The 25,423-nt window shown below is 40.2% G+C and overlaps 2 protein-coding genes across 4 annotated transcripts in view; both read right to left on the reverse strand.

The window, feature by feature from the left end:
- The window catches only part of LOC104592663 (putative glycosyltransferase At3g07620), a 31,358-nt gene extending 19,360 nt beyond the window's left edge, over nt 1–11,998 (reverse strand). Inside the window, exon 1 of one of the 2 annotated variants that reach the window (XM_010252098.3) lies at nt 10,764–11,998. In XM_010252098.3, the coding sequence (XP_010250400.1) occupies nt 10,764–11,716 (953 nt within the window). In that variant the 5' untranslated portion in view covers nt 11,717–11,998. The remainder of the gene's footprint in view (nt 1–10,763) is intronic. The other variant, XM_010252097.3, reaches the window with a different exon arrangement.
- A 4,052-nt stretch (nt 11,999–16,050) lies between these two features.
- Nucleotides 16,051–25,423, reverse strand: part of LOC104592664 (DNA repair RAD52-like protein 2, chloroplastic) — a 39,075-nt gene continuing 29,702 nt past the window's right edge. Inside the window, exons 3-4 of one of the 2 annotated variants that reach the window (XM_010252101.3) lie at nt 23,220–23,311; nt 16,051–16,434 (exon numbers count right to left, since the gene is read on the reverse strand). In XM_010252101.3, the coding sequence (XP_010250403.1) occupies nt 16,288–16,434; nt 23,220–23,311 (239 nt within the window). In that variant the 3' untranslated portion in view covers nt 16,051–16,287. Of the gene's footprint in view, nt 16,435–23,219; nt 23,315–25,423 lie in introns of both variants that reach the window. The other variant, XM_019196932.2, reaches the window with a different exon arrangement.

Consider the following 25,423-nt stretch of genomic DNA (forward strand, 5'->3'; position numbering starts at 1 on the left):
CAATAAGTCAGCTACCCTCCTCCAATAATTAACCTTTTCCTTGGCTTGTATCACAAACTTACTATCCCACTCTTCTCTCTCTAGACCTCCCACCATTCTGCAATAGCCTTTTGTTTTTGCCATGACCACTGGCCCTTGTTCTACCCTGTTGTTGCTGAGATATGCCTTCTCCTCCCTTATGGAGGCTTTTTTATCATTTGCTACTCTGAGCTAAAAACTCTTTGAACAACCAGTCAACTTCCCCCCAACCTTGGTTCTGTTTTCCTGCTGGTAGACACACCAGTTGCCTTCGTCCCTTACCAAAAAATTCAGCCAAAACTATGAAGAAGCCTTTTCTATTCCTCTTACATTCAACAACATATCTTCTCCCTTCTAATGTACTAAAATCCTGCCAGTTGATCTGCTTACCTTTTGAACAGGCTCCAGCTATGAACTCTCTTAACCACTCGATCACTTCTAATCCTTCCAGCAATATTGTACCCTTTTTCGCTTCCCTTACCTTCAGGCTTACCTTCCCCCTGATTCTCATCTCTTCGAACAGGAAATTTTTTGCTTCTATCTTCAAGGATCTCCTCCACTGACCTGTCTGCACGAACTCCATTTCTCTCCTTCTACACATCCCTCTACCTTCTTCTCACCATGTTGTGGGAGGATTCATAGCTGCCATTGACCTCCTATAGAACTTGGAAGGGGTGTGTTTGGAAGGTAGTAAGAGGGATAGGAGAATAAATATTCACGGCCATTATCAAAACGAAAAATTTTAATGTAAATACCAAATTGATTGTGAATCTCAGCATAAAATTTCTGGAAGACGGTAAACAATTCACTTCTTTCTTTCATTAAATAGAACCACGTCATCCTTGAAAAATCATCAACAAAAATGACAAAATATCTATATCCATTGTATGACATCACTTTATAAGTACCCCAAACATCCGAGTGAATCAAAGAAAAAGGACTCGACACACAGTTATCAACCCTAGAACTAAAGGGAACACGATGGTGTTTCCCAAACTGACACGACTCAATCTAAAACAGAAAGTTGACTCAACGAAGGAACCAAAGATTTCAAAACTTTCAGCGAAGGATGACAAAATCGACAATGCCACTAGAGAGGAGAGATGACTGGAGAGTTGTTGATGTTCTTCCACCACCGTCAAGATAATACAATCCACTAGCTTCATGCCCTCCACCAATCTTCATCCCCGTCTTGAGATCCTGAAAAACACACATAAAAGGGTAAAAGGTAATGGAACAATTAAGTGACTTGGTCAACTTACTAACAGACATAAGGTTAAACGGAAATTTAGGGACATACAAAACTGAGGATAGGGATACAGGGTCCAGGTCAGCATTACCAACACAACAAATGAAGGATGTGAAACCATTAGCAAGGGTAACAGATTGTGATGTTGAGCAATGAGAGAGGGAAGAAAACACACCTGGAGTTCTAATCATGTAATCGGAGGTTCCAGAGTCAATAATCCAGGGATTGGGTGTGGATGCCAAACAAGCCATACCTGAGTGTGCGAAAGTAGTCGTGTTCTGCTGAGATGTAGATTGGACAAACCTCTCATACTCATCACGGTGAACACTCACCATCTCCTTCCCGGAACCATCTGTGGATGTAGGAGGCATCTGATCAGCTGAACAATTCTCCTATCTGAAATTGGAACTGGTGTCACTAGTCATGGCATGATTGGCCCAGGTTGAGGGTGGACCATGCAAGTCATAGCAATAATTAATGGTATGTCCATCCATACCACAATGAGTACACTTCCTCGGACCTGAGCCACGTCTTCTACCACGGGCTCCCCCTAAATCTCTACCTCCAGTACGACCACCACCACGGTTATATGTAGGTCCACCACCACCACTCCGGCCATATACTGGACCACTACTACCACCACGGCCAGACTGAGCTCCTCGAGCTCCACCTCTAACACCACGGCCCCTTGACACTGCAAAGGTTGATCTATCTGAGACATTAGAGTTCTCAGTAGATCCAATAGAAGTCCTCCGAAGTCGAGCAAACACCTCTTCTAAAGAAGGGAGAGCTGACCCTCCTAGTATCTGAGCCCGTACTGGTTCATACTCAGATTTCAGCCCCACCAAAAATCGAGTCACATCAAGCTATTCTCTCTGTTGTTGTTGAATTTTGACATCAGAAGTGAGGGGGTGATAAACATTCAACTCATTACAGATGTTTCTCATACTAGCATAGTACACCTCAAGACTCTAATTGCCCTGTTGCAGATTAAAGTATTCCTGATACAGTTGATATACTCTAGTTGTATTGTCTTGACCAGAATACAACTTCTTAGCATGGTCCCACACATCTTTGGCAGTGTCAAGAAACATGAAATTTACACTAATCTTGGGTTCCATACTATTCCATAACCATGTGATAATCTGTGCATCCTCTTGTTCCCAGTCTTCATACTCATGAGAATCAGTGGAGGATTTCTCCTTCCTTATGTGTTTCACCTTCTTCTTTGCCTTCAGAAAAACTTCTACAGATTTAGCCCAAGCTACATAATTCTCTCCATTCAGTTTAGTGGAGGTCATTTGAACATTCAGGTAGTCAGTAGGTATCATCACATTAGATTTGCTATCACTGTTATCTCCCATTGCTGAATTCTGTTATCACTGAATTCGGCACACTGCACGCTGTTTGATCACACTGGTTTCAGCACTTGTTATTGCTGAAGATTGCACTCTTTACACCACAAACCCTACCCTACGACTACCTGAAATCTCACCACTATATGAGCACCACTCCTCCTTCAAATCACACAAAAAAAACAACATAAACCCTAGCACACTACAGTCTAAAATTCCATCATACAATCTGAAACATAATTCCTATTTGATTCATAACAGAAAATATGCATAGAAATCTCTTACCTCATCACTTGAAAGACAAACCACACGATAAGAAAATCAGTCCACACAAGACACCCACACACCACACGAATTAGCCCTCTTCTCTTCATCGATTAGGGGAGGGCTTCTTAGAAACCACAGCAACTAACCACACAAGACACAACTGGAGGCATAGAAACCTCCAAGGGAAGAGGGCGACCACTCCTTTTCAGCCCTTTCCCTTATCTCTAATCAATGGCAGAAAAATCAAGGGAAAACCCTAGATTGAGTGCGTAGAGAACAGAAATCTGGGCAGATCCAAGTTGCTTAGTTGAGCTCTAATACCATGTTATAATTCGGCCTACCTTTGAGTTATGTTAGTCTGATAACAGCCAAGAAGAAAGAGGAAGAAAGAGGGAAGAAAAAGAGAGAGAAAGGAGGAGAAAAGAAGAGAAGAAAAGTCTGGTTTGAATTAGGGAAAAGTTCCTCTCCCATTCGGCCAGACATGTTTTTATATTATTAATATAATGGAAAAGGCACATGTGCCCTTATTTAAGTGAGGGACACTAGTTCTAATATAATATTACAGATCAGCAACCTCAACATAAGTATAAAGATAGAAATACCCCTACACTAACACTTCTCTTTGATCTGTCTTGCCCTTGTGATCTATTGAAAACCTACATCTCTGTCGAGTGGTCCTGGACAGTTTTGATCTATCCAGGAACTCCTCTTTTGTTTTTTGCGCACCCAAAGAGAGAGATTTTATTGGATCTCTCTCGTTTGATCTTCGTTTGCAGCAAGAATTGAAAGGAGTTGTCGCCCACCCTTCTCAACATATTCTGAAATTTTCACGGAGATCCGTGAAGTTTTGAGAGAGATCTGAACTCTTCTTCTTGGCTGCTGCGCCCAGACTTTCCTTTTCTGGACTGTGTGTTCAGCCTCTCTTCGTTTTGGATCTTGAACAATCTCCGGTGAAAGTAAGGGGTTTCTATCTCAGTTTTTTGACTCTCTTGGATTGATTATAGCATATTTCTCTTGTCTTTGGATCAAGTTTTGCTTCAGATTAATTTTCTTAATCTTCAGTTGAACCCTATTTGTGCTATCTTCTTGCTGAAATGGCTTCAGACAAAGCTGATATCATCCCTGTAAAGATGAATGGACAGAACTATGAGATGTGGAAGTTTCACTTCGACTTTTATGTTGAGGGAAAGGGTTTAGAAGGATATCTGAATGGAACGGTCACCAAACCAGCTGAGACCGAGGCCAACACTTTACAACAATGGAAGTTGGACAATGGTAAACTTGTTTCTTGGATTCTGAGTTCTATTGACTATCATATATATGTTCCCATGAGGAGAATGAAAACAGCACATGAGATGTATATGTACCTAGAAAAGGTTTATCAACAGTCCAATGTATCTAAACAATATCAGATAGAATCAGAAATATTCTCTTACAGCCAAGGAGATACGAGGATACAGGAGTACTATTCTGGTTTTCTTGATTTATTGGTTGAATATGAGATTGTTCACATTGAACCCTCGGATCCAGTGGAGTGTGTAAAATATCTTCAGAAGCACTTTGAGAAGAGAAAGGTAACTCAGTTCTTGATGAGACTCAGACCTGAATATGAGATAATCAGGTCCAACATTCTGAGTAGGGGAACACTTCCATATATGGATTCTGTTTTAGGGGAACTTCTGAGAAAAGAGACTAGACTTCTCACTACAGTCGGGCTTGATGAGAAGATGGCTGAAGTTGGGGCTGAAACAGCCTTTGTTGCTCATGGGGGTAAGAAGCCAACCTCCAAGGACCTCTCCAAAACCCAGTGCTATGAGTGTAAGGGTTTTGGACATATAGCATCTCACTGTAAGAAGAAGAATGTGTGTACCTATTGCAAGCAACATGGTCACATCATTCCAGACTATCCAGTCTGACCAACTAAGGGCTCTCAGAAAAAGACTCAGAACCGGGCCTATCAGGCAACAGATGGACCAGCAATAGACACTGTATCTACCAAGGGTGAGTCATCAATGAAAGGTGAATCAACAGTGTCATGGATGAAGAAAGGGTTCGGAAACTGGTATCTTATGCTATTTCCTCTGCTTTCTCTACTATTGGCTTGTCTGGTAAGTTTTTTGCATATTGTTCTTCCCCTTCACATGCTTGGATTATAGATTCAGGTGCCACCAACCATATGACAGGAGCCTACCTCAACCACCCAATCCCTTCCACTAAAACTCACCATAAACATATTATTACGGCTAATGGTGAAAAGTTAGACATCATTGGTAGTAATGATCTGTCCCTTCAATTGTCACCAACCAGATCCTTTCCTCTCTCCAAAACCCTCTTAGTACCCAACCTTATTACTAATCTGATTTCTGTTGGTTAACTTGTTGATGAAGGAAATGTTCTCACTTTTTCTCATGATGGTTACTTGATACAGGACCGGTACACTAGGAAGGTGAAGGGGAAGGGGCGTAGGCTGGGCCGTCTGTTTGCACTGGAGTTCGAGAAGTCTCAACCGGGGGCATCCTCAGCTTTACTTAGTTCTTCTTTGTCTGATTTTATGTTGAGTTATAGAAATAATATTTGGGATTTATGGCATAAACGGTTGGGTCATCCATATTCCTAAAAATTAAAACTTTTGTTCGACTCTGGTTCGATTAAGAATAAAATTCCTCATGTTGATACTTTTGATGTTTCTTGCACTACGTGTTGTTTGAGTAAAAGTCATGTTTTACTATTTCTTCATAAATCTGAACATGTCATTAAACCTTTTGAGATAATGCATAGTGATGTTTGGTCTGCTTCTATTACTTCACGATTGGGGTACAGATATTTCGTATTATTTATAAATGATTATACCAGATATACTTGGATTTATTTTCTGCAACACAAATCAAAAGTCTTTTTGGTGCATTTAAATTGTTTCATACTATGGTGCAAAATCGATTCAAGTGCAGTGTGACTATCCTCCGCTCAAATTCAGGGGGAGAAAATAGAGATGGAGACTTCTTGGCATATTTGAGGAGTCATGGAATTCAGTCTCAACGTAGCTGCCCAGAAACTCCACAACAGAATGGTGTAACTGAACGGAAGAACAGACACATTCTCAATGTTGTGCGGACATTACTATAGGAGTCTCATACTCCAACTTCGTTTTGGGTAGAAGCAGCTAGTACAGCCGTGTATTTGATCAATTTTCTTCCATCCTCTGTTCTAGGCAACACCTCTCCCTTCCAAAAACTTTTTGGTTATCCCCCAGATTTCTCTAGCCTTCATGTTTTCGGATGTCTTTGTTTTGTTCATCTTCCTGTTCGTGAACGATCTAAATTAACTGCTCAGTCTGCTATGTGTGCCTTTGTGGGATAGCCCTGACCACAAAGGATTTTTGTGTTATGATCATACTACTCGTCGTATTCGGATTTCTCGGAATGTTGTGTTTCTTGAACACATCTCCTTCTTTGTTGGGGTTGCTAGATTGTCTGCTCCTTCCATCTCTGTTTTGTAGGATTTTGATTCAAATGACACTACTACTTCCTCAGCCGAGAGAGATCTTCTTGTCTTCACCCGCAAGCGGCTACGTGTCCCGGCTCTTGCGCCTACAACCCCCCTTCCACCCAATCCAAAGCATTCATCTCAGATATCCTCTGTAAGTGATACCTTGACCCAAGATCCTCCTATTTCAGATAGTAGTTCAATTATTCCACTTCATCGTTCTACCTGAATCTCTAGACCTCCTGGCCGCTATGGTTTTCCTTCAAACCATAATTCCTTTTCTGCTGTACTTTCTTCCACAGATATCCCTAGAAGCCATTAGAAGTTCTCAATGGAAAGAAGTTATGGATGCCAAAATTCAAGCCCTCCATGAGAATGACACTTGGGATCTTGTGCCAGCTCCTCCAGATGTTTTTTGTTGGAAGTCGTTGGGTCTATACAATCAAACTGAAATCAAATAGCTCTCTTGATCGATATAAGGCCCAGTTAGTTGCCCAAGGATACAGTCAGGAATATAGGATTGATTATGAAGAAACATTTGCCCCGGTCTCTAAGATCACCACAGTTCGGACCCTTATGGCCATTTCTGTTGTTTATTCCTGAACTATTTATCAATTGATGTGAAGAATGCGTTCCTTCATGGCGAATTAAAGGAGATAGTCTACATGAAACCTCCACCTGGATATTGAAGTGATCATTCACATGTCTGTCGCCTGAAGAAGTCTTTATATGGTTTGAAGCAAGTACCTAGGGCTTGGTTTGAGCGCTTCCGGGATGTTGTTGTTGCAGCCGGGTATAATCAGAGTTCCTCTGACTACTCCCTCTTTGTTAAGAGAAGACCCCAGGGTATTACTATTCTTCTATTATATGTTGATGACATGCTCCTAACGGGGGATGACTATGACGACATTTGTGAGCTGAAGTCCTTACTTCATAACTCATTTCATATGAAGGACCTGGGTCCTCTCACTTACTTCTTGGGTTTGGAGGTTCATCGTAGCAATCCAGGGTATTTTATTTGTTAACAAAAATACGCCTCTGATCTTGTCAAACTAGATGGAATCACTAATGAGAAACATGTTGATACCCCCCTAGAGCTGAATGTCAAGCTATCCAAATCCGAAGGCCTCATCCTTCCTAATGCCACCCTGTACCATCAGCTTGTTGGCTCTTTGATCTATCTTACTATGACCAGGCCTGATATTTCACATGTTGTTCAGGTCGTCAGTCAATTTGTCTCTGCCCCAAGACAACCTCATATGATTGCAGTTCGCCGCATCATCCGTTGTGTTCGAGACACAACCTCTCAAGGACTGTTTTTCTCTTCTTCATCATCCATACAGTTGAGGGTCTATGCTGATGCTGATTGCGCTGGTTGCCCTGACACTTGCCGATCCACTACTGGGTGGTGCGTCTTCATAGATGACTCTCTCTCCTGGAAGTGCAAGAAACAGCAAACTGTCTCTAAGTCTTCCACTGAAGCCGAGTATAGAGCTGTCTTCTGCATGCAGCGAGATTGTTTGGCTGAAGTCACTTCATTGATCTTGGGATTTCTCTTCCTACTCCTATCCCTCTATATGCCGACAACACCAGCGCTATCAAGATCGCTTCTAATCCAGTCTTTCATGAGAGGACTAAACATATCGAGGTGGATTGTCACTTTATTAGAGACCTCCTTGTTGCAGGCTCTATATCTCTTCCTCATGTTGCCTCTCACATGCAGATTGCCGACATCTTCACCAAGGCCATGACTAAGAGTCGACATCTCATTCTTATGGGCAAACTGATGTTGATGTCTACGCATCAATTTGAGGGGGAGTGTGAAGATATATCTTGATGTACATTATTAGAGTAGTCCTTGTTGTACAGTATCATACTTCTTATTATTTTATTTGTTCTTTTTATCTTTCAGCCCTGTAAGGGCATTCTTGTAACTGTATATACGTTTTATCTCTTTAATATAAAAGAGGCTCTTTGGGGTGGGGGTCGACTATTTTGGACACCCCTAATTCTGTTTTCTCCTAGATCTGAATTCAGTTCACACAGTTAACCATCTGTTTTTACATTGCAAGTTTGTAATAGAGATATGGAACTATTTTCTAAAGAGCTTAAAGGCCAGCTAGAGTATGACAGCCTCAGTTAAAGAATGCTTGGAGGCTTGGCATATACCGGGGATGACAAAGAAGGGGAAGTTGTGCTGGTCCTATTTACCCCTGGCTATTTTGTGGGTAGTATGGATTGAAAGGAACAGCAGGACTTTTGATCACAAAGCCTCTTCTGAAGCTGAGGTCATTAACAAGGCTATTGTGCTTCTTTGGAGCTGGCTGTCTATACACACAGGATTTAAAGAAGATACAACGGATTGTAATTTTTTGAAGGTAGCCTTCTTTTGAGGTCCTTTTGTTTATATTTTGTACAGCTTCTCATTGTACAAAGGACTGGTTGATTAATACAATTATACTTTACCTTTTCTCAAAAAAAATAATTTACAAAAAAAGAAAATATATTAAGCATACAAATCTTGGTAACAAGGTATCACCACGAACAAAACAATAGATCCCTCCCAAGACCCCACTCTAACTAATGATGATCAACATATGCAAACCCATCCAACCATCAGGGCAATGACAGAAATACAGCCAATAATATTTGGCAAGCTATAACCATGACCCATCTCAAAGCAGCTGTAAAAGCCATTACCACCTCATCCAAAAGTTTACCTCAATGTTTCAAATGACTTCCTCTACCTTATTTAGTTTTCTCTCCCAAAAACCTATTCCTTGCCTAAGACACTTCCCAAATGATTTCTATTTGGATCTAAACCTAAGAGTATTTTGATATGAGACTCATTTATAGGGGCTTGGATGGGGTTTGTTTGATGGGCAACAACTCTCATCCATCAATAATTATTTTGCATGGTCATCTCTTCGCTTGGGTATAAAAGCTTATTTCAGGTTTGAGATCAACAATTCATCCCAATAAGGCAACAGGACTGAGGCATTTTTATTAAAGTTGGCAATTTTGACAAAGAAAGGCGGCAGCCAATGGATTTATTCAAACGAGTAAATTAATATTTAGATTTGATATTTGAATGGTTTGTGTCCATTTCATTTGAATACTAATAAATTACATCCATGAGTTTCAAGTTATGTGCCTTTGAGGTTCACCTTTCATGTACATCAAACTTCTAGCGCCTTACAATTAACACTCATTTCAAGTTCTGTCATATGGTGGAATATATCTTTTTTTCCCAAATATTTTTCTATTCCTGAAAAATGGGCTGATGGATTATTTCCCAATATATCTATAGACATGTGAATTTTTAAGCCAAACAAATGGGCTTAACTTACATGACAGCCTCTGAATTAATATGGGTCTCCATGGGCTTAAGGTCCAAGTCTACATAAATATGTCTTGGTGGCCTAAGGATCCAGGTGTATTAAGTCCAATCTATCCCATCTCCTATTGTAATAGGGTGGTCCCATTGGAAAATCCACTAACTCCTACATAATGGTGCATGTATGGGAGTTATCTCTAACCCAACACCCCACTCACATGGGATTGGTTAGCTAAGCAAGCTGAGATGGCAGTCCTAATCCTTGGTTATAAATAGTCGTGCCTAGGAAAGAAGGAGGCTCCTCTCCTTTTTTCACGAACACACTGCAAGAAGCTCTCAGGCACCAACACTAAAGATTGCAAGCAACCACAATCTCCTATAAACTCCAGCAACTGCAAGATCAAGAGAGAAGAAAGAAGGGAAAAGCTTCTTTGTTCTCTACAACACACTTGGATTCAAATTCTCCCAAGAAGATCAAGCCACCACAAAATGACCCTTCTTAGAGAAGCATCCTTCACAGCCGATCAAGCGCAAAACCCGAAGTGAAGAAATCTACATCATATCACGAAAGCACCTAAATTAAGAAAATCTACATCAACACTTCAAGAAGTACGAGAAACACGCCAACGGCCTCGTCTTCACCGAATTTGACCGTTAATCACAGGTTGCTCACGTCATTGAACAGAAATCAAAGAGAGTTCATTCCCTTGTGTATTTTCTTTATTACAAATTTATTTTTGTAATTTGTCTCCATATTTTGTGACACAAAATTTGTGTCGACAACATCTTCCTTTTCCAAGTTGGTACTAATCTACAATATGTTAGAATATGCCTAAACAACAAATAAATTCGATCAATCTTAATATAATTAGATGTGTTAGTTAAATTCTTTTCTATATTCATATATGCATAGACCTTATTATTTACTCGTTCCATTCTACTTCTACAAAACGCAACCTTTCTTGAACTAGTTTTTATTAATATCTTTTATATAGTACACCTACATCCATTTTGCAGTGTTTGAACCTTCTATTGGTAACAAAGGCAGTCATACCTTGCATCTGGCGGATTTAATGCTTCCTCAGGCGGCCGAGGCCAAACTTGGGGAAGCCCCACATCTTTATGACTAACATAGAACCTCTGGAAGTAGCTTGACGAGCAAGTGACCTGAATAGCATTGCTGTACAAACTCTGATGCTTTGAAGCCGCATCCCGCCCAACAGAATGACAGAAAACATAAAAGTGATCAGAACCCTCTGAAGCATTCCAGAATATATACTCCCAGCTGATCCTGGCTGTGTACTGTGCGACAAAGTTTGCAATGGATGCCTCAGAACGCACACGTGGATCGTTTCGAAGAGCATTGATGGAGAAGGGCATGAAGAAGAAGTGTGCCTCTTCTGGGTTGGTTGTGAGAAGGGAGCTCCCAAGGAGGGCTATTTTGAACATGTGCTCGCTGTAGTAGTTTCCAAGCTTTGGATGCAAAGGGTTGGGATGGGGAAGGAAAATTGGGGCAGAGGGGGAAGAGTGTTTTTTGGTGAAAACATCGGGATAAACAAATATTTTCAAGTTGGTGAGCATTTCATTAAAATCCGCAGAAAAAAGTTCCCAATTATGGTATGGACCACCCGTTGCATCTGTTGTTGGTGGTGGTGGTGGTAGTGGAAGCGATGGAGGTGGCGGCGACGGTGGTGGATGCACCATACTTGTTTGTCCTGCCGCAGCTTTGTTGTTGGTACTGATGTTTTCTGCTAGATAAAGCGTATTTGATGGCGTAAATTGAGTATTTAGTTTGCTTTCAACAAATTGAACTGGTGGAGTATTGGATAGCTTCAGAAGACCGTGGAAAGAGATGATAGACAACAATGACGCAACTGCCACCGTCACCACCACCACCAGCAGTGGCACAAGTAGGCGTCTTTGGTGGAGACCGAAATAGGGAAAGTTTGGCTTTGGCCTTCTCTTGGAGAAATAGGCTTCTGCCGGCAATGCCGTTACCTGCAACATGCGTGAGGAAGGGATACTAGATGTATATGGATAACGTGGAGGGGAACTGGACAGGGACTGCGACGACCTAGAAATCTAGAACCAGACCTTACACGATCATGAGTTACGAGTGACGAGTCATGGGCGAGTTGACATCAGCGCCTCACGGAAGATCCCAACCGTGTTTGGGAAACATCTCTCAATTACAAATACAATTACAAGTACAGGAGATGTTTTCCACGCGAGATCGGCTTCAATCAGGGCAAACCTGTGCCCATACCGATCTAAGTGTTTAAACCGAGCTCGAGCTTTAACCTTATACAACATTGACAAGCCGAGCTTGATCCTTGTACTATTCGACTCGGTTCGGCTCGGCTCGGCTTTAATCCACCCCTAATTCTAATAGTCATTCCCAACCTTATATTTGAAAATATCTCCCCATGAAATAAAGCATATAAGTATGGAGATATTCTCAATGCAAGATAGTAAAGGCTATTCAAATGAGTTTTGCCCTAACGAAAGTTGAATTCTTCCAAACGCATGTTGAGATGAATTCAGCTTTAGTCAAGGCAAAGCCTGCTCAAGCAGCCTTTATTGTCTTGCATTGAGAGTATCTTTGTACTTATGTGCTTTATTTCATGGGGAAATATTCCCAATGCAAAGTTGGGAAAGGCTGTTAAAACGATGTGTGCATAGGTTTGCCTTGATAAAAGTCGATCTCTGCTGAGATGTACATGTGGGGCAACTGTGGAGTGTTGATGTGGTATCCGGACAAGTAAATCTACGAGTGTAAATGTATTGAATTCGAATGAGTCAGACAATATTTAAATTCGAATCTGATTAGAAAATTTGATTCGTATTGGACGAATATTAAAAATTAATATTTGAATTCGAATTTGATTAAATATTTGATTCGAATTTGACCAATTAATTATTTTAGATAATAAATAAATATTTTATTTATATAAAGTATATAAATATATAAATTATTTATATAATTTAATTATTACATATAAATTATATAAAGCATTTAAATAGTTTACAAATTATATATAAGAATAAATAATTGATCAAATTCAAATACATATAAATTTGAATTATCCAATTATAATATTTGAATTTAATTCGATTATATTGAATCCCAATTTCGAAAATCGAATTTTCAAATACGGTTGAAACACGCAAATTACCCGCTTACTATCGAGTTTGCATAGTGCCCCCATACAATGACGGCAGGTTGTTCTCCCGCATGATCTCAATCTTAAACACATGCGAGCTAATTGGCCGCATGTTTGTCCTGTTAGATCCCAAATTCACCCAAAAGGCCAAAATCCCCCACCCAATTCCCGCACGACCCTCTCTCTCAACTCTACTTCCGAGCAAAGTATCTTTTCATTCTCCTCCATTCCATTTACCATCCATCTTCCGTATTTAAATATATAAAAAAATTATAAAACATATTATATATAGTAGTTATATGACTTATAGTGTATATATATCACTCCAATTTAACCTCGGACCTATAAATCTCTTCCTTTTTTCGGTTTTATATCCAATCCGATTATCTTAAAATTGGTAATAATTACCCATCTCTTTCATTTCTCTCACATCCGTTCCAGGTTTTGATATTTTTTTCATTATAAAACAAACAAGGGGAGGTATACATCACTGGCCATCACCAACAACCACGGGCAACATTAAACGGGCGGAAATAGGAAATCAGCAGTATAACAGTTAGCCGATTTCTATCCGAACTCCTTTTAATGTTTGACCTAGTTTCTATCCTGAGGATTATGTTGGTTTAATTTGATATTTGATCCGAGCAAACCGGCAGAAAAAAAGGTGAAAGGGGGAAAAAGAAAATGAACTTCACTGGATGGCACACAGAACCTTCCTTTCTTCGCTCTCATGAGTTCAATTTTCTGCTCATTTTATGGATGTAACACTTTGTTACAGCTTCAGTTAGTTTGGCATAATACTGCAATTTGTCTATTACCCCACCTGTTCAATGTTGCCAGTGATCACCGGTGATGGCCGGTGGTGGCCTGGTGGGTACCTCCCCTTGCTGGTTTGTAATGGGAAAAAAAAGTAATATCAAAACCTATAATGGATGTGAGAGAGATGAGACAAGGAGTTAGTGCCTTCAGACGGTGTGACCACCGAAACGATCGTTGGCGCCGGAGAACTTGTGGATTTTGAGCTCGGATGGAGGAGAGTGAACAGGCCGGAATAAGGGGATTTTGATTAGGATTGTTCACGGGTCGGGTTGGGTCGGTTTATTGACGCTTTTCCAACCAACCCGACCTGATCGGTTTATCTAGAAATGAAACCAAAACCGACCTGGTCGATTTGAATCGGTTTGGGTTGGTTTTGTGAATGATTCTCTTAGTGTGAACGGTAAAGGATTCAAGTCTAAGAAAGCAAAGGCTAGATGCCTGAAAATTAAAAATGATTTGATGGATTAAACCGATATTTTATATATAATATGTATATTTCTGAAATGAAACTGAAATATATATATATATATATATATTTTCACAAATATATGTTTGAAATATATTATATATAATATGTATCTAAGTTGGTTCGGTTTCGATTTTCACACATGAAAACCAAACTAAACCATCGGTTTATGTTTTTTTGTAACCTGAAACCAACCAATGCTGAAGAAAAACCGACCAACTCGGATTGGATCGGATCGGGTTGGTCAGTTTGGGTCTTGTTATGAACAGCCCTAATTTTGACCTTTTGGGAGAATTTGGATCCGTCAAGTTAGCTCGCACGTGTTTAAGATTGGGATCGTGTGAGAGGACACTTGTCTGCGTTTGATTGTGTGGGGCGTTGATGTGAACTCTAATAATGCGACGAAAAATAGCTAACTGAAGCAGACTAAATAAAGTGAGAGATTCATTATGGCAATTGTCTTAATGCAATAAATATGGTTTAAAGTATTGATACGATCATATCTTTTGAAAAAGATACAGTTCAAAATGTCTGTTTTCAGGTGTTTCGGATACCAAACTTTTTTTAATAATAAAAGACATGTTTTAAGATTCTCAAAAAACCAAAATTTGAAAAAGAAAAGATATTTCGGCTGTTTCTAAGTACCGATACGATACAGCCGATATGCATTTCATATCAATACTTTGAACCTTGTCAACAAATACTTAGGTTATGTTTGATTTGAAGGAAAAAATTCTTTCCCCTGCATTTTTCTTCAAACCAAACATAACCTTATAGAATAGAATAGAAAAAAAAAAGGCATGTGCTAACAGGTGTACGTAAGATCTCAAAGAGGACATAAGTGTGTGGGATTTAGATAAGCCTACCGCTAAGATAAACTTCTAATTTAAGCCGGTCATCCAACAGGTTAAAACGCTATGCCATGCAAACAAACTAGAATCAATAAAACAACATACATAATTAGAAAACCAGGAGAATAGTGAATTAGTGATGAATGGCCCAAGATGAACTCTAATATGCAGCCAAATGAAATAAATATATTTGTAAAAAAACAGCATAGTTTGCCGTCCCTTGGTCAGAATTGAAAGATAAGCATTTTAAGACTTGTAAACTAGTAACTAGTAAGTAATCCTTCCACGAACAAAGTCTAATTTTACTCAAAATGAAAAACATGTCAAGATCTAATTCTTCCATAAAGGAAAACAAAGTGCTTCGGTGGCTTATTTTTCAATAAGAGCCAATGATGAAGTTATTCAATATACATTACCGTATGTTGTGATATTTTTCTTTTTGGTTATAAAGTCTATTAAAATATGCCGTTTTTTATAGGATTTTACTGTTCAGTCCACCCCAGAAATCTTAACTCCACCGTACAGGTGGGATGAATACTAACCGTGGACCAATGCCAAATCCACGGGCAGAATGGGGAGGGGGCTACTAGTAAACTAGAAAAAGGCTGTAATTTCAGATTTCTGAGACGGAGTGCAGTCTACTTATCCCCTTTTTTTATTATATACCAGACTTATATTTAGTATTATTAATGCATTTTTTAGATTTATTTGAAATTTCTGCAGATTTTAATTTTTCCACCATGTTCGTATTTATCCCTGTAATTCCTTAATGCATTTCCATACTCTTTATGTTTCTACTACTTTGAATTTAGCTTAAAACCTAAACCGAAACTTGGTTTTTGCATGCTTAAATATCATTTTGAACAAAAGTTCGAGATTTTTGCATGCTTAAATATCAAATAGGAGCACCTGCAGAATGCTCTTCCTCTCAAATGGTCCTGAGTCCTGACGCTAGTTACATATCCATGCCAAAAAGGAATAGAAAAATATGTTTTTATCCTAAAGCCATTGACAAAGGGATAATTTTAGCTAGAAGAGTAATGCAATCTCTAATATGGTTTTCTCTAATCAAACTAGCAACATCACACAAAAAGCCGGATGAAGAGTATTACACAATATTTACATTAACGGAAAGGAAGACGTATGAATCAGAGTTCCCAACAAAGCGGATTAACATATCCATCAGGAAACAAACAAAAAAAAAGTGGAATAACAAGTAGACAGTCGTGGTTCCACAATAAATATGTGAAAGCTTATAACTGCTTTTAATACCCCTTCCTATACTGTCTCATCTTCATGATATAAATACAGGCCAAGGCCAAATCGAGCACAGGCTCTGCAGAAAGCCATTTCCTCGGCTGCAGCAACAGGATCTTCAAGGCTGCCATCACTTGAGGATACTGTTCCAGATGATTCACGATGTGCCTGCATCAATATGTAGCAATAAAAGAATTGTAGATCGGATCTGGTAATGCAAACATTATTATATTGTAAACATGTAACCTAGAATCTTTGATTATGAGCAAAATACCATGGGTTTATAAAACTGTTAGTCAGGGTTGCTTAAAGAATGTACACTTGGGCACTTGGTTGGGAAATGGGTGTTTGTGAAGTTGTTTCTTTGAAGTGGTATTTGGCATATATACTCAGTTCAACTCAACAAGCCTTATCCCTGTTCTACTTCTACGGTTCTGACATTCCACCGTTCAGTGCCATATCCATTGTTAAATTATAGGCCCTCAAATCATGTCTCACTACTCAACCCATGTCCTTTATGGCCTGCCCCTATCTCTTCTAGACCATTCAACTAGCAACAGATCACTTTTTTCCCCACTGGTAATAGTCTACTCGACACATAACTAAGCCATGTACTTTCTCTCATTTATCACCTATGGAGCTACTCCTAAGTTCCTATTATTACGCTCATTTCTGATCCTATTCCTTTAGTTTTCTCACTCATCCATCTCAACATTTGCATTTCTGCTACTGGGGATGATCATGGACCACGCCAGGCTAGCTTAGCACCTATGATAAGTGCTATAGCCGGGGCCTGGGCCTGGTCTGCCTTGTAACTTTATAAAATTTTTATTTCAACCTAAGTGGCATTCTCTCATCGCATAGGACTCATAATGCACCTCTCCATTTTTCTCATCTGGCTCCTGTAGAGATGATGGACTGAATGGGCCTTAGTTTCTTTCCTTTGTTTAGTTATGTTTTCGTTTTATGTTTATAAGTAGTGGGCCTTAATTGTGAGCCTGTTTTTTCTTTTTCCTTTTATTATTGTCTTTAATGCTGGATGCCCTAATAAGGGCACTCATGTAATTGTGCTCATATTACCATTAAGAGAATAAAAGATAATATTGGGACACTGAAGAGGGGACTGAACTCTCTTCTTTCTTCTCTTTTCTTCCACCTTCCTCCATCTTCTTCAATCTATACCCAAGTCAGTTACAGAGGCCTTGTCTAAGCCAGAATGGAGATAGGCTATGAAAACTGAAATAGCACTTCGCAAAAATAATACCTGGGATATTATGGATTTACCTCATGGGAAGAAACCAGTGGGATGTAAGTGGGTGTTCACCATCAAGTATCATGCTGATGGCACCATTGAAAGGTACAAGGCTCGGCTACTAGCCAAGGGGTATACTCAAGCATATATAGTTCATTATATAAAGACCTTGTCGCCAGTTGCAAAAATGACCTTAGTGAGAGTCCTGTTGTCCTTGGTAGTGAGTGACTGACCATTACATCAGTTTGATGTTAAGAATACTTTCTTACATGGAGATTTGACTAAAGAGGTCTATATATCCCTTCCCCCAGGTATGTATGGTAAGGAAAGGCAAGGCAAGGTTGCAAGTTGAAGAAATCCCTTTATGGCCTCGAACAATCCCCATGAGCTTGGTTTGACAGATTCAAAGCTGCACTTGTTGAGTTTGGCTATAGACAGACAAAGTCTAACCATACCTTGTTTCTTAAGAGAAGTACTCGGGTTACCTTATTTATGTTGATGATGTTGTGGTTACGGGAGTGATATAGAGGAAGTCCAAGCACTCAAAACTTTCCTTAACTCAAAATTTGAAATTAAGGGCTTAGGGGAGTTGAGATATTTCCTGGGACCGGGAGTCGAAGTTGCCAGGTCTAAAGATGGCATCTTCACTTCCCAACGGAAGTATGTTTTCGGTCTTCTCATGGAGATTGGGAAACCATGTATGAAGTGAAACCACTCAATAAAGATTCTCGAATTTCATTCCTCTCATACTCCATAAAGTAGCCATTGTAAAACATCTTCACATAATATTGCTATAGTTTTTTTTTTTTTTTTGAGAAAAGGTAAAGTATGATTGTATTAAAGCAAAAGGTCCTTTATACAATGAGAAGTTGTACAAAAGCTAAGTTGGACCTCAAAAAATTACCATCAGACATAACATCTTTAAATACGGTAATGTATAGACAACCAACTCCTAATAAACCCTATAGCCATGTTGATGACCTCAAACTTCAGAAGAAGCTCTGTGTTCAAAAGTTCTTTTGTTTCTTTCCAGCCACACTGCCCACAGAATTGCCATTGGGGTGGAGGACCAGCAGACTTTCCCTTTCTTAGTCAATCCAGATATGTGTCATTCCTCAAACAAGGCTTTCACCTCAGGCAGGCATGCACCAACTTAAATTCAGGGCCTTCAAAAAATATCTCCAAATTTCTGAAGCAAACTTGCAATGCAGAAACAAATGGCAGTCTAATTCTAGTTCCACTTTACAAAGACAGCATCTCAAGTCATTGCAGATGAAACCTTTCTTCAGCAACATATCTTTGGAGAGGCACTTCTCCAAAGTTGTTACCCAAAAACTTGACTTTTGAGGGTGCCACTGTCCCCCAAATAGCCTGACTGGGAAAAACTTCACCTTCTCCCACTAGAAAGCTGTAAAAAGATTTGCTGAGAACTTTCCTGCCTTGTTCCACTTCCATACTCTTGAGTCATGAGTTTGAAGGTTTAAAGCCTGGTTTTGGAGAGTAGTGAATAGATCTTCAGCCATCTAGACCTCTCAGTCATTGAAATTCCTTCTAAAGGATGGAGTCCAGCAAATGTTGTTGTCCCTCCTCACATAAGAGTCAGCTACCGATGCCTCCTTATCAGTAGCCATATTGAACAGAGCAGGAAACAACTCTTTAAGTGTGCTTTCACCGATCCAGGGGTCAAACCAGAATCTAATCCTTCTGCCATCTCCAATTTTATATCTGATCCATCTTCTGAAAAGTGTAGCAGCTTTACATATTCCTTTCATAAACCACAGCCATATGTCGAAGGTGGTGAGCCAATATTCCACCCATTCCTGTCCAGCCCATACTTTTTTGCTATTACTCCATAGGTTATCCGGCTCAGTAGAAAACCTCCAAAGCCAACTACACAGTAATGCTAAATTGAAGGTCTTTATATGTCTTATTCCCAACCACCTTGGGATGGGGTTTACAAATCTGGTCCCAATTCACAAGGTGGTATTTGTGAGAATCTTTCCAATCCATCCACAGGAAGTCCCTCTTCTTCTTTTCCAATTTCTCTGCCACCTCTGAAGGGATCGGAAAGAGGACCATGAAGTAGGTCGGAAGGCTAGCTAACACACTCTTTATTAGAGTTATCTTCCCACCTTTGGAGAGATATCTTGCTTCCCAAATGGCCGGCTTTTGGTCCATCCTTTCTAAAATTGGATTCCAGATGGCTTTGGATGTACATTTGGCACCGAGAGGCAACCCCAAATATTTTGGGGGGAGAGAGCCAACTTTGCAACCCAACAAATCTGCCAATCTCTGAGTAATGGAAACCTCTCCAACAGCTATCATTTCACTTTTAGCTAGGTTCACCTTTAGGTCCAATACTATCTCGAACCAGAATAGATGTTTCAGGTTAATGATTTGGTCCTCCAAAGCATTACAAAAAGAAGAGTCATCTGCATATTGCAGAATGGGAATTTTTGTGCCATTAGTTCTCACTTCAAAACCTTCAAACATCTCTAGCTCTGCATCCCAATCAACCATTCTACCGAGACCTTCCATTACTAATAAAAATAGCAGAGGTGACAAGGGATCCCCTTGCCTCAAACCTCTCAAACTATTGAAGTTGCCTCTTACTGAACCATTAATTAGGACTGAGAATCTTGGAGTAGTTATGCAGACTTTCATCCAACTTCTCCACTTAGAGCCAAAATGCATTCTCTCCAACAAATAATCCAAAAAAGCCCAATTGACATAGTCATAAGCCTTCTTTAGGTCCATTTTACAGACAAGCCCTCTCCTCCCACTTCTTGAATCAATTAACTCATTGGCTATGAGAACAACATCGTGTGTATGCTTGTTATTGACAAAGGCACCTTGATACTTAGAGATCAGTGTATCCATCACCTATCTTAGTCTGCTAGCTAGAATTTTGGCCAAAATTTTGTAAACACTGCTGCTCAAACTGATTCGCATCAAACGGTGGAAGGTAACAATAGAAATAAGTGTGCAAATCAAGTTCAATGGTAGAAATCCATTGGCAAAAATGATAAGAAGAATACCTATCTGATTTTAAAATCAATCTCAAATTATCAAGACTGCAAATGGAAGGGTATATAAGATTTTTAAGCCAAGTTTCTGTAATATTCAAAACAATACGGTTTTACCCCTAAGGCCCAATACCGATCTATACAGAATTTGAGAATGCTAGAATCAGGATGCTTGGCTAATTCTATCAGGGATGATCTTGAGATGGGAAGGATCTCTATGCTCAATGTAATTTTAAGGCTGCATTGCTAAGGGACTAGCAATGGTTAAGTTGGGGGTGTCATAACTCTGCATTTTGATGCCTTAAGGGCATCAATTCAGGGGTATTTCCGGCCTTACAATAGTCAAGATGTGTCATTTTCCCAGTTAAATGCAATGTTGTGGCCTCTGAGGGTCTTTGTGCAAATTCTGGGGAAAACTGGGAAATCTTCATGGCTGAAATGCAGATTTTGGGAAGTTGGTGTGAAGTCCAACTAAGAGAGGGGGTGTTTTTGTGAAAAACTGAAAGCAGGAGGGCGCCTCCTAGCTGCTAAACCCAGTTTGGCGCCCCTCCTACTGTATTAGCATGCTCCCCACGTCTTAACAAACCCTAGGGCACCTTTTAACCCATTCTTTTCACTCTTAGCAAACCCTAGCCACCCCTAGGTGTTTAATCTTCACCCTCCACCTCTTTTAATCTCAACCACTCATTCTAGGGCACTCTTTTTGTAGTTTTTAAACCCTAGAGCGCCACCTAACTGTTAATCCTCACCATTCAGCCCCTAACCACTAGATCTCAGCCCTCCATCCATCTTCTATCTCAGCCATCCACTCTAGGGTGCCTCCCACCTCTTCTAATCTCCACCTTTCAACCTTAGGAGCCTCTCCTCCATTCATTTCTGGAAGCCCAAATCTCATCCCTACATAATATTGAGCGCCCTCTTCTTTTCTTTTCAGCGCTAGGGTCACTCCAGAATCATCCTAACTCTCCAGAAACCCTAGAGCGCCCATAACTTTGCTAAAACCCAACTGCCGCCCCCCTCTTTCTCTCTATTCCCAGTTGTGTCCACCCTTCTCTATAAAAAGGACTCTAGGGGCCCTGGAGAAGGGGTTGGTCAGTTCACCCAATTAACAAAGCTAAGGTTTCTTGAGGAGTTCAAGGGTTGTAGAAGGGGAGGACGCCAAGTTCTTGTCAGGAGGGGTTCCTTCAAGCTGTTCAACCAATCTGCAACTACCGCCACTGGATCTGATCAACCATTCTTTTCTTTTCTTTATTTTATTTTCTATTATTTTTATTTCTGCAATCTTTTAGATTTAATTCTTGTTCGTTTCTCTATTTTGCAGATCTGAATTCATTCGGTTCAAGGCTAAGGTGTCTCGAGGGGTTCGAGGGTTGTAGAAAGGACAAACGCCCAGTTCTTGTCAGGAGGGGTTTCAGCAAGCTGTTTGGCCAATCTACAGCTACCGCCACCGGATCCGGATTCCGAATCGTTTTTTTATTTATTTCTTTTATTTCCTTTGTTGATTCCCATACTTTATTATATTCTAATCTTTATTTATTGTCTTGTTTAAATTGAAAACATTTAATTTCAGCAATAATAGATTTTATTTTTGTATTTTCTACCATTCCCAATTGCATTCTCTTGTCCGGATCTAAGTATATATTAATTTTTCACTTACTTCCCTATGGATACGACTCGTTCTCACCCATTTACTAGGTTAGTAGTTCTTTGAGAAACGGTAAAAATTATAAATATTAAACCGGTGTTTCAAAGTGGTTAACAACACGCTTCTGGACACACCATTAAGGAGTCAAAAACTCTCTTTGTTGCACTCCTTTTTCTTCTTTCCTCCTCATCCAAAAACTTTCCTTCTTCCTCCGCATCAATATCAGCTATTATTTTCAAACATTTTGTTTTTTCCTCATCCAACCTTGCCCTTTCCTGCTGCCAGGATTTATTTTTTCTTTTCAGTCATTGCAGTTTTTTAAAAAAATATATGGCTTGCTGAACCTGTTAAAAAAGCTTCAGCCCACCACTGCTGAACGTTTGTTGCCAGCTCTTCTGATTCCAGCCAACAGTGCTCCAGTCTGAAAGGGCGGTGGTTCTTTTTTAGCCCCACTGTATCTAATAAGAGAGGAATGTCATTAGAAACTGCTCTTGGTAAGGCTTCTTGACTAGAATTAGGGAAAACTTCTTCCCATTCAGAAGAAATCAGAAATCTGTCCAATCTGACTAGAGAAGGTTCTTCCTGGTTATTAGTCCAAGTATACTTTGCTCCAGAAAGCGGAAAATTTATCAGACCCCATCTCTGAATGAATTCCGCAAAAAGTTTCATACTCCTGCTACTTGTGTGACAACCCTTTGTCTGCTTGACAAACAGTGGCGTTGAAATCTCCCCCTAACACCAAAGTTCCTTCCCAAATCTCTCTGACACGGTCTAGTTCTTACCAAAATGTAGTACTGTAGGTAATGACCAAAACCAGGTATACATACATACATATATATCAGGATGCCATTTTTGAAGTAGTCACATTCTCACTTTGAAATGGTTGTGCTTGGGCTAGTTGCTTAAAAATCAATCATTTTTCATTTGGATATTCTAAATGCAGTATTGTAGGTAATGACCAAAACCAGGTATTTGTGCCAATATAATGGGAACCAGAATACGAATATACATCAGAACAGAATGATCATACCTCTCCATCAGATCCGCGTATGGTGAGACGATAAACCACAGTCACACTTCCATTTTCAGAGAATATAACATCACGTACTTCTCCACACCAACCTGCTAAAAGAGAAAACATAAGACAGGCAGCTAATACCATGATGAAATTTATCTATGTAATTTATCCATCAGTTAGGTGGAGAGCTCACCACCTACACAACTCGTAAATATGAATTTTGGTTATTGCAATCTTGGAAATCCAGGCCCTTCTGGTGTCGCAGGACTTTTAGAAACTGGGAAGAAACTCTGGGAAGGTAAGGAATTGGAGACTTACCAAGGGCCAGGCTCTGACTTATATCAAAATTTAAGGAGATTTGTGTGTTGTAATTGGATGGTTGAAGGAAAATTAGGAGGGTTCTAGGAGGTACAAGCATACATTTTGAGAATTGCTACATGGATACCACATTCTGCCAATAGACTAGCAGATAGTTTAGCAAAGAAGGGGCATTGAGAAATCATATGTTCTGGGGACAGATCCCCTAAAGTTTAAAAGGTAGTTAGCCAAGGCTATCCGCATTGTTGGGAATGTATATTTGCAGAGTGTACTATTTAATCCTTTTATTGATAAAATTTAGAGTTGTTATTCATTAAAAAAATAAACACTTTATCCCTACCCAAACACAACTTTTTTTATTGGCAACAGAAAACAGGAAATTCGTTGATTTAGAAAAGAATTATACAACAAGAGGTTGTGAGTTTACATTTTGATAGGCCCTCAACTACCCATTCGGGCGCACAACATGAGACCCAGGTCCAAGACACACAGCAATCAGGCCCGGCACGAGAGAAACACCTGATTCCCCATGTGCAACCTCCACTGAGGTTCGTTTACGTGAGGAGGCCACGTCCCTCCAGTTAGTTAGCAGTCACAGTCGAGTCCATGTGCAGGAGAGACTGAAGAGAGAGTATAAAATATCGTAACCCCCCATCTATTCGGACAGGAAAAGAAAACTTTACTATTCTCCTCCTTCCTTCCTCTTCTACTTCTTCCTTCTCTTCTTCCTCTCTTCTGCTCTGTTTCAGGAGGGTGAGCTCCCTCGAACCAGCTTAGATTCTCATAAATTCAAAGTGGTTATCAATTGGTATCAGAGACATCCAGATCCATGGATGCATGGATGACAAGGCTTGAAGACCGTCTCAGTCATCTTGAGGGAAATCAGAGGATTCAGAAACGGATTCTGGCCGAGCTGAAGATGATTTTAGACAAGCTTGGCACGATGGTCGGTTCTCTAGAAGAGCATAGTTGCCGAGCTCCTTCCATCAACACTCATTCCAAAGAAGATGGAGGATCGAAGCTGATAGAGAGCATTGGAAAACCAATAATGACAACAAGATCATCAACAGAAGTTGAGACTTCAACCCTAGCACCGAGCTCAGTGATGTTAGGTGACAGAATAGGGGAGGTGGTTCAGAAGGGCAGTATGAAGATTATACCCCCAACCAAGATCTACCAGCATCCCAACCCTAGTCAATTCGTCACCCCATCCATCGCTATCCATGTAGCTCGACCCCTGGTCCCTGTTCTCTCCCCTCTCACTCACTCCCTTAAATCGAGCCTGTCCATACCCAGCCAAGGTCCGTCTCAGTTGCTCAACCCCTGGTCATCATTTTCGTTGGTAGCAACCATAACCCGACCCATCTCACCATGCCACCGGAAACCTATCTCTGCTCACCCTCTAGTTTTACAGATCCCTGTTCTTTTCCCCTTCCATTTCAGTGGGTGGGACCCTCCTCTGTATAGCATCCCTTAGCACCCTTCGATCCCACTCACAGCCCGTATTATTATTTCCAATACAACTCAAGCAAACCTTATCAGATGCAAGGTAAGGAGATTGCTTAATGGCAGGCCAGTGATGATGAATGCACCTTTGCTCCCTAGTGACAACCATGAGTTCTGGTTCACTGTTGGAATTAAGCCCGGTGGTCAAGGAACCTTCGTCAACGAAGATCGCATTGGGCATGTGCTTGCTTCCACCAAGTTGTTACGATGTCAGCAGATTCTTTCAATCACTGACAGTGGTGTCAAAATAGCTAAGGCAAACTCAATGATTTGGGTTTTGGTTCCAACAGGACCTCTAGACACAGGTCAACAACGAAAGGGTGAAATGATAGGTAATGGTGAGAATCCAAGCATCATTAACGTAGTCGTTGTTCACCTTGTCCATTCTAGCA

This window comes from Nelumbo nucifera, chromosome 3 (genome assembly GCF_055504915.1).
Source record: "Nelumbo nucifera cultivar China Antique chromosome 3, China Antique-T2T, whole genome shotgun sequence".
Lineage (NCBI taxonomy): Eukaryota > Viridiplantae > Streptophyta > Magnoliopsida > Proteales > Nelumbonaceae > Nelumbo > Nelumbo nucifera.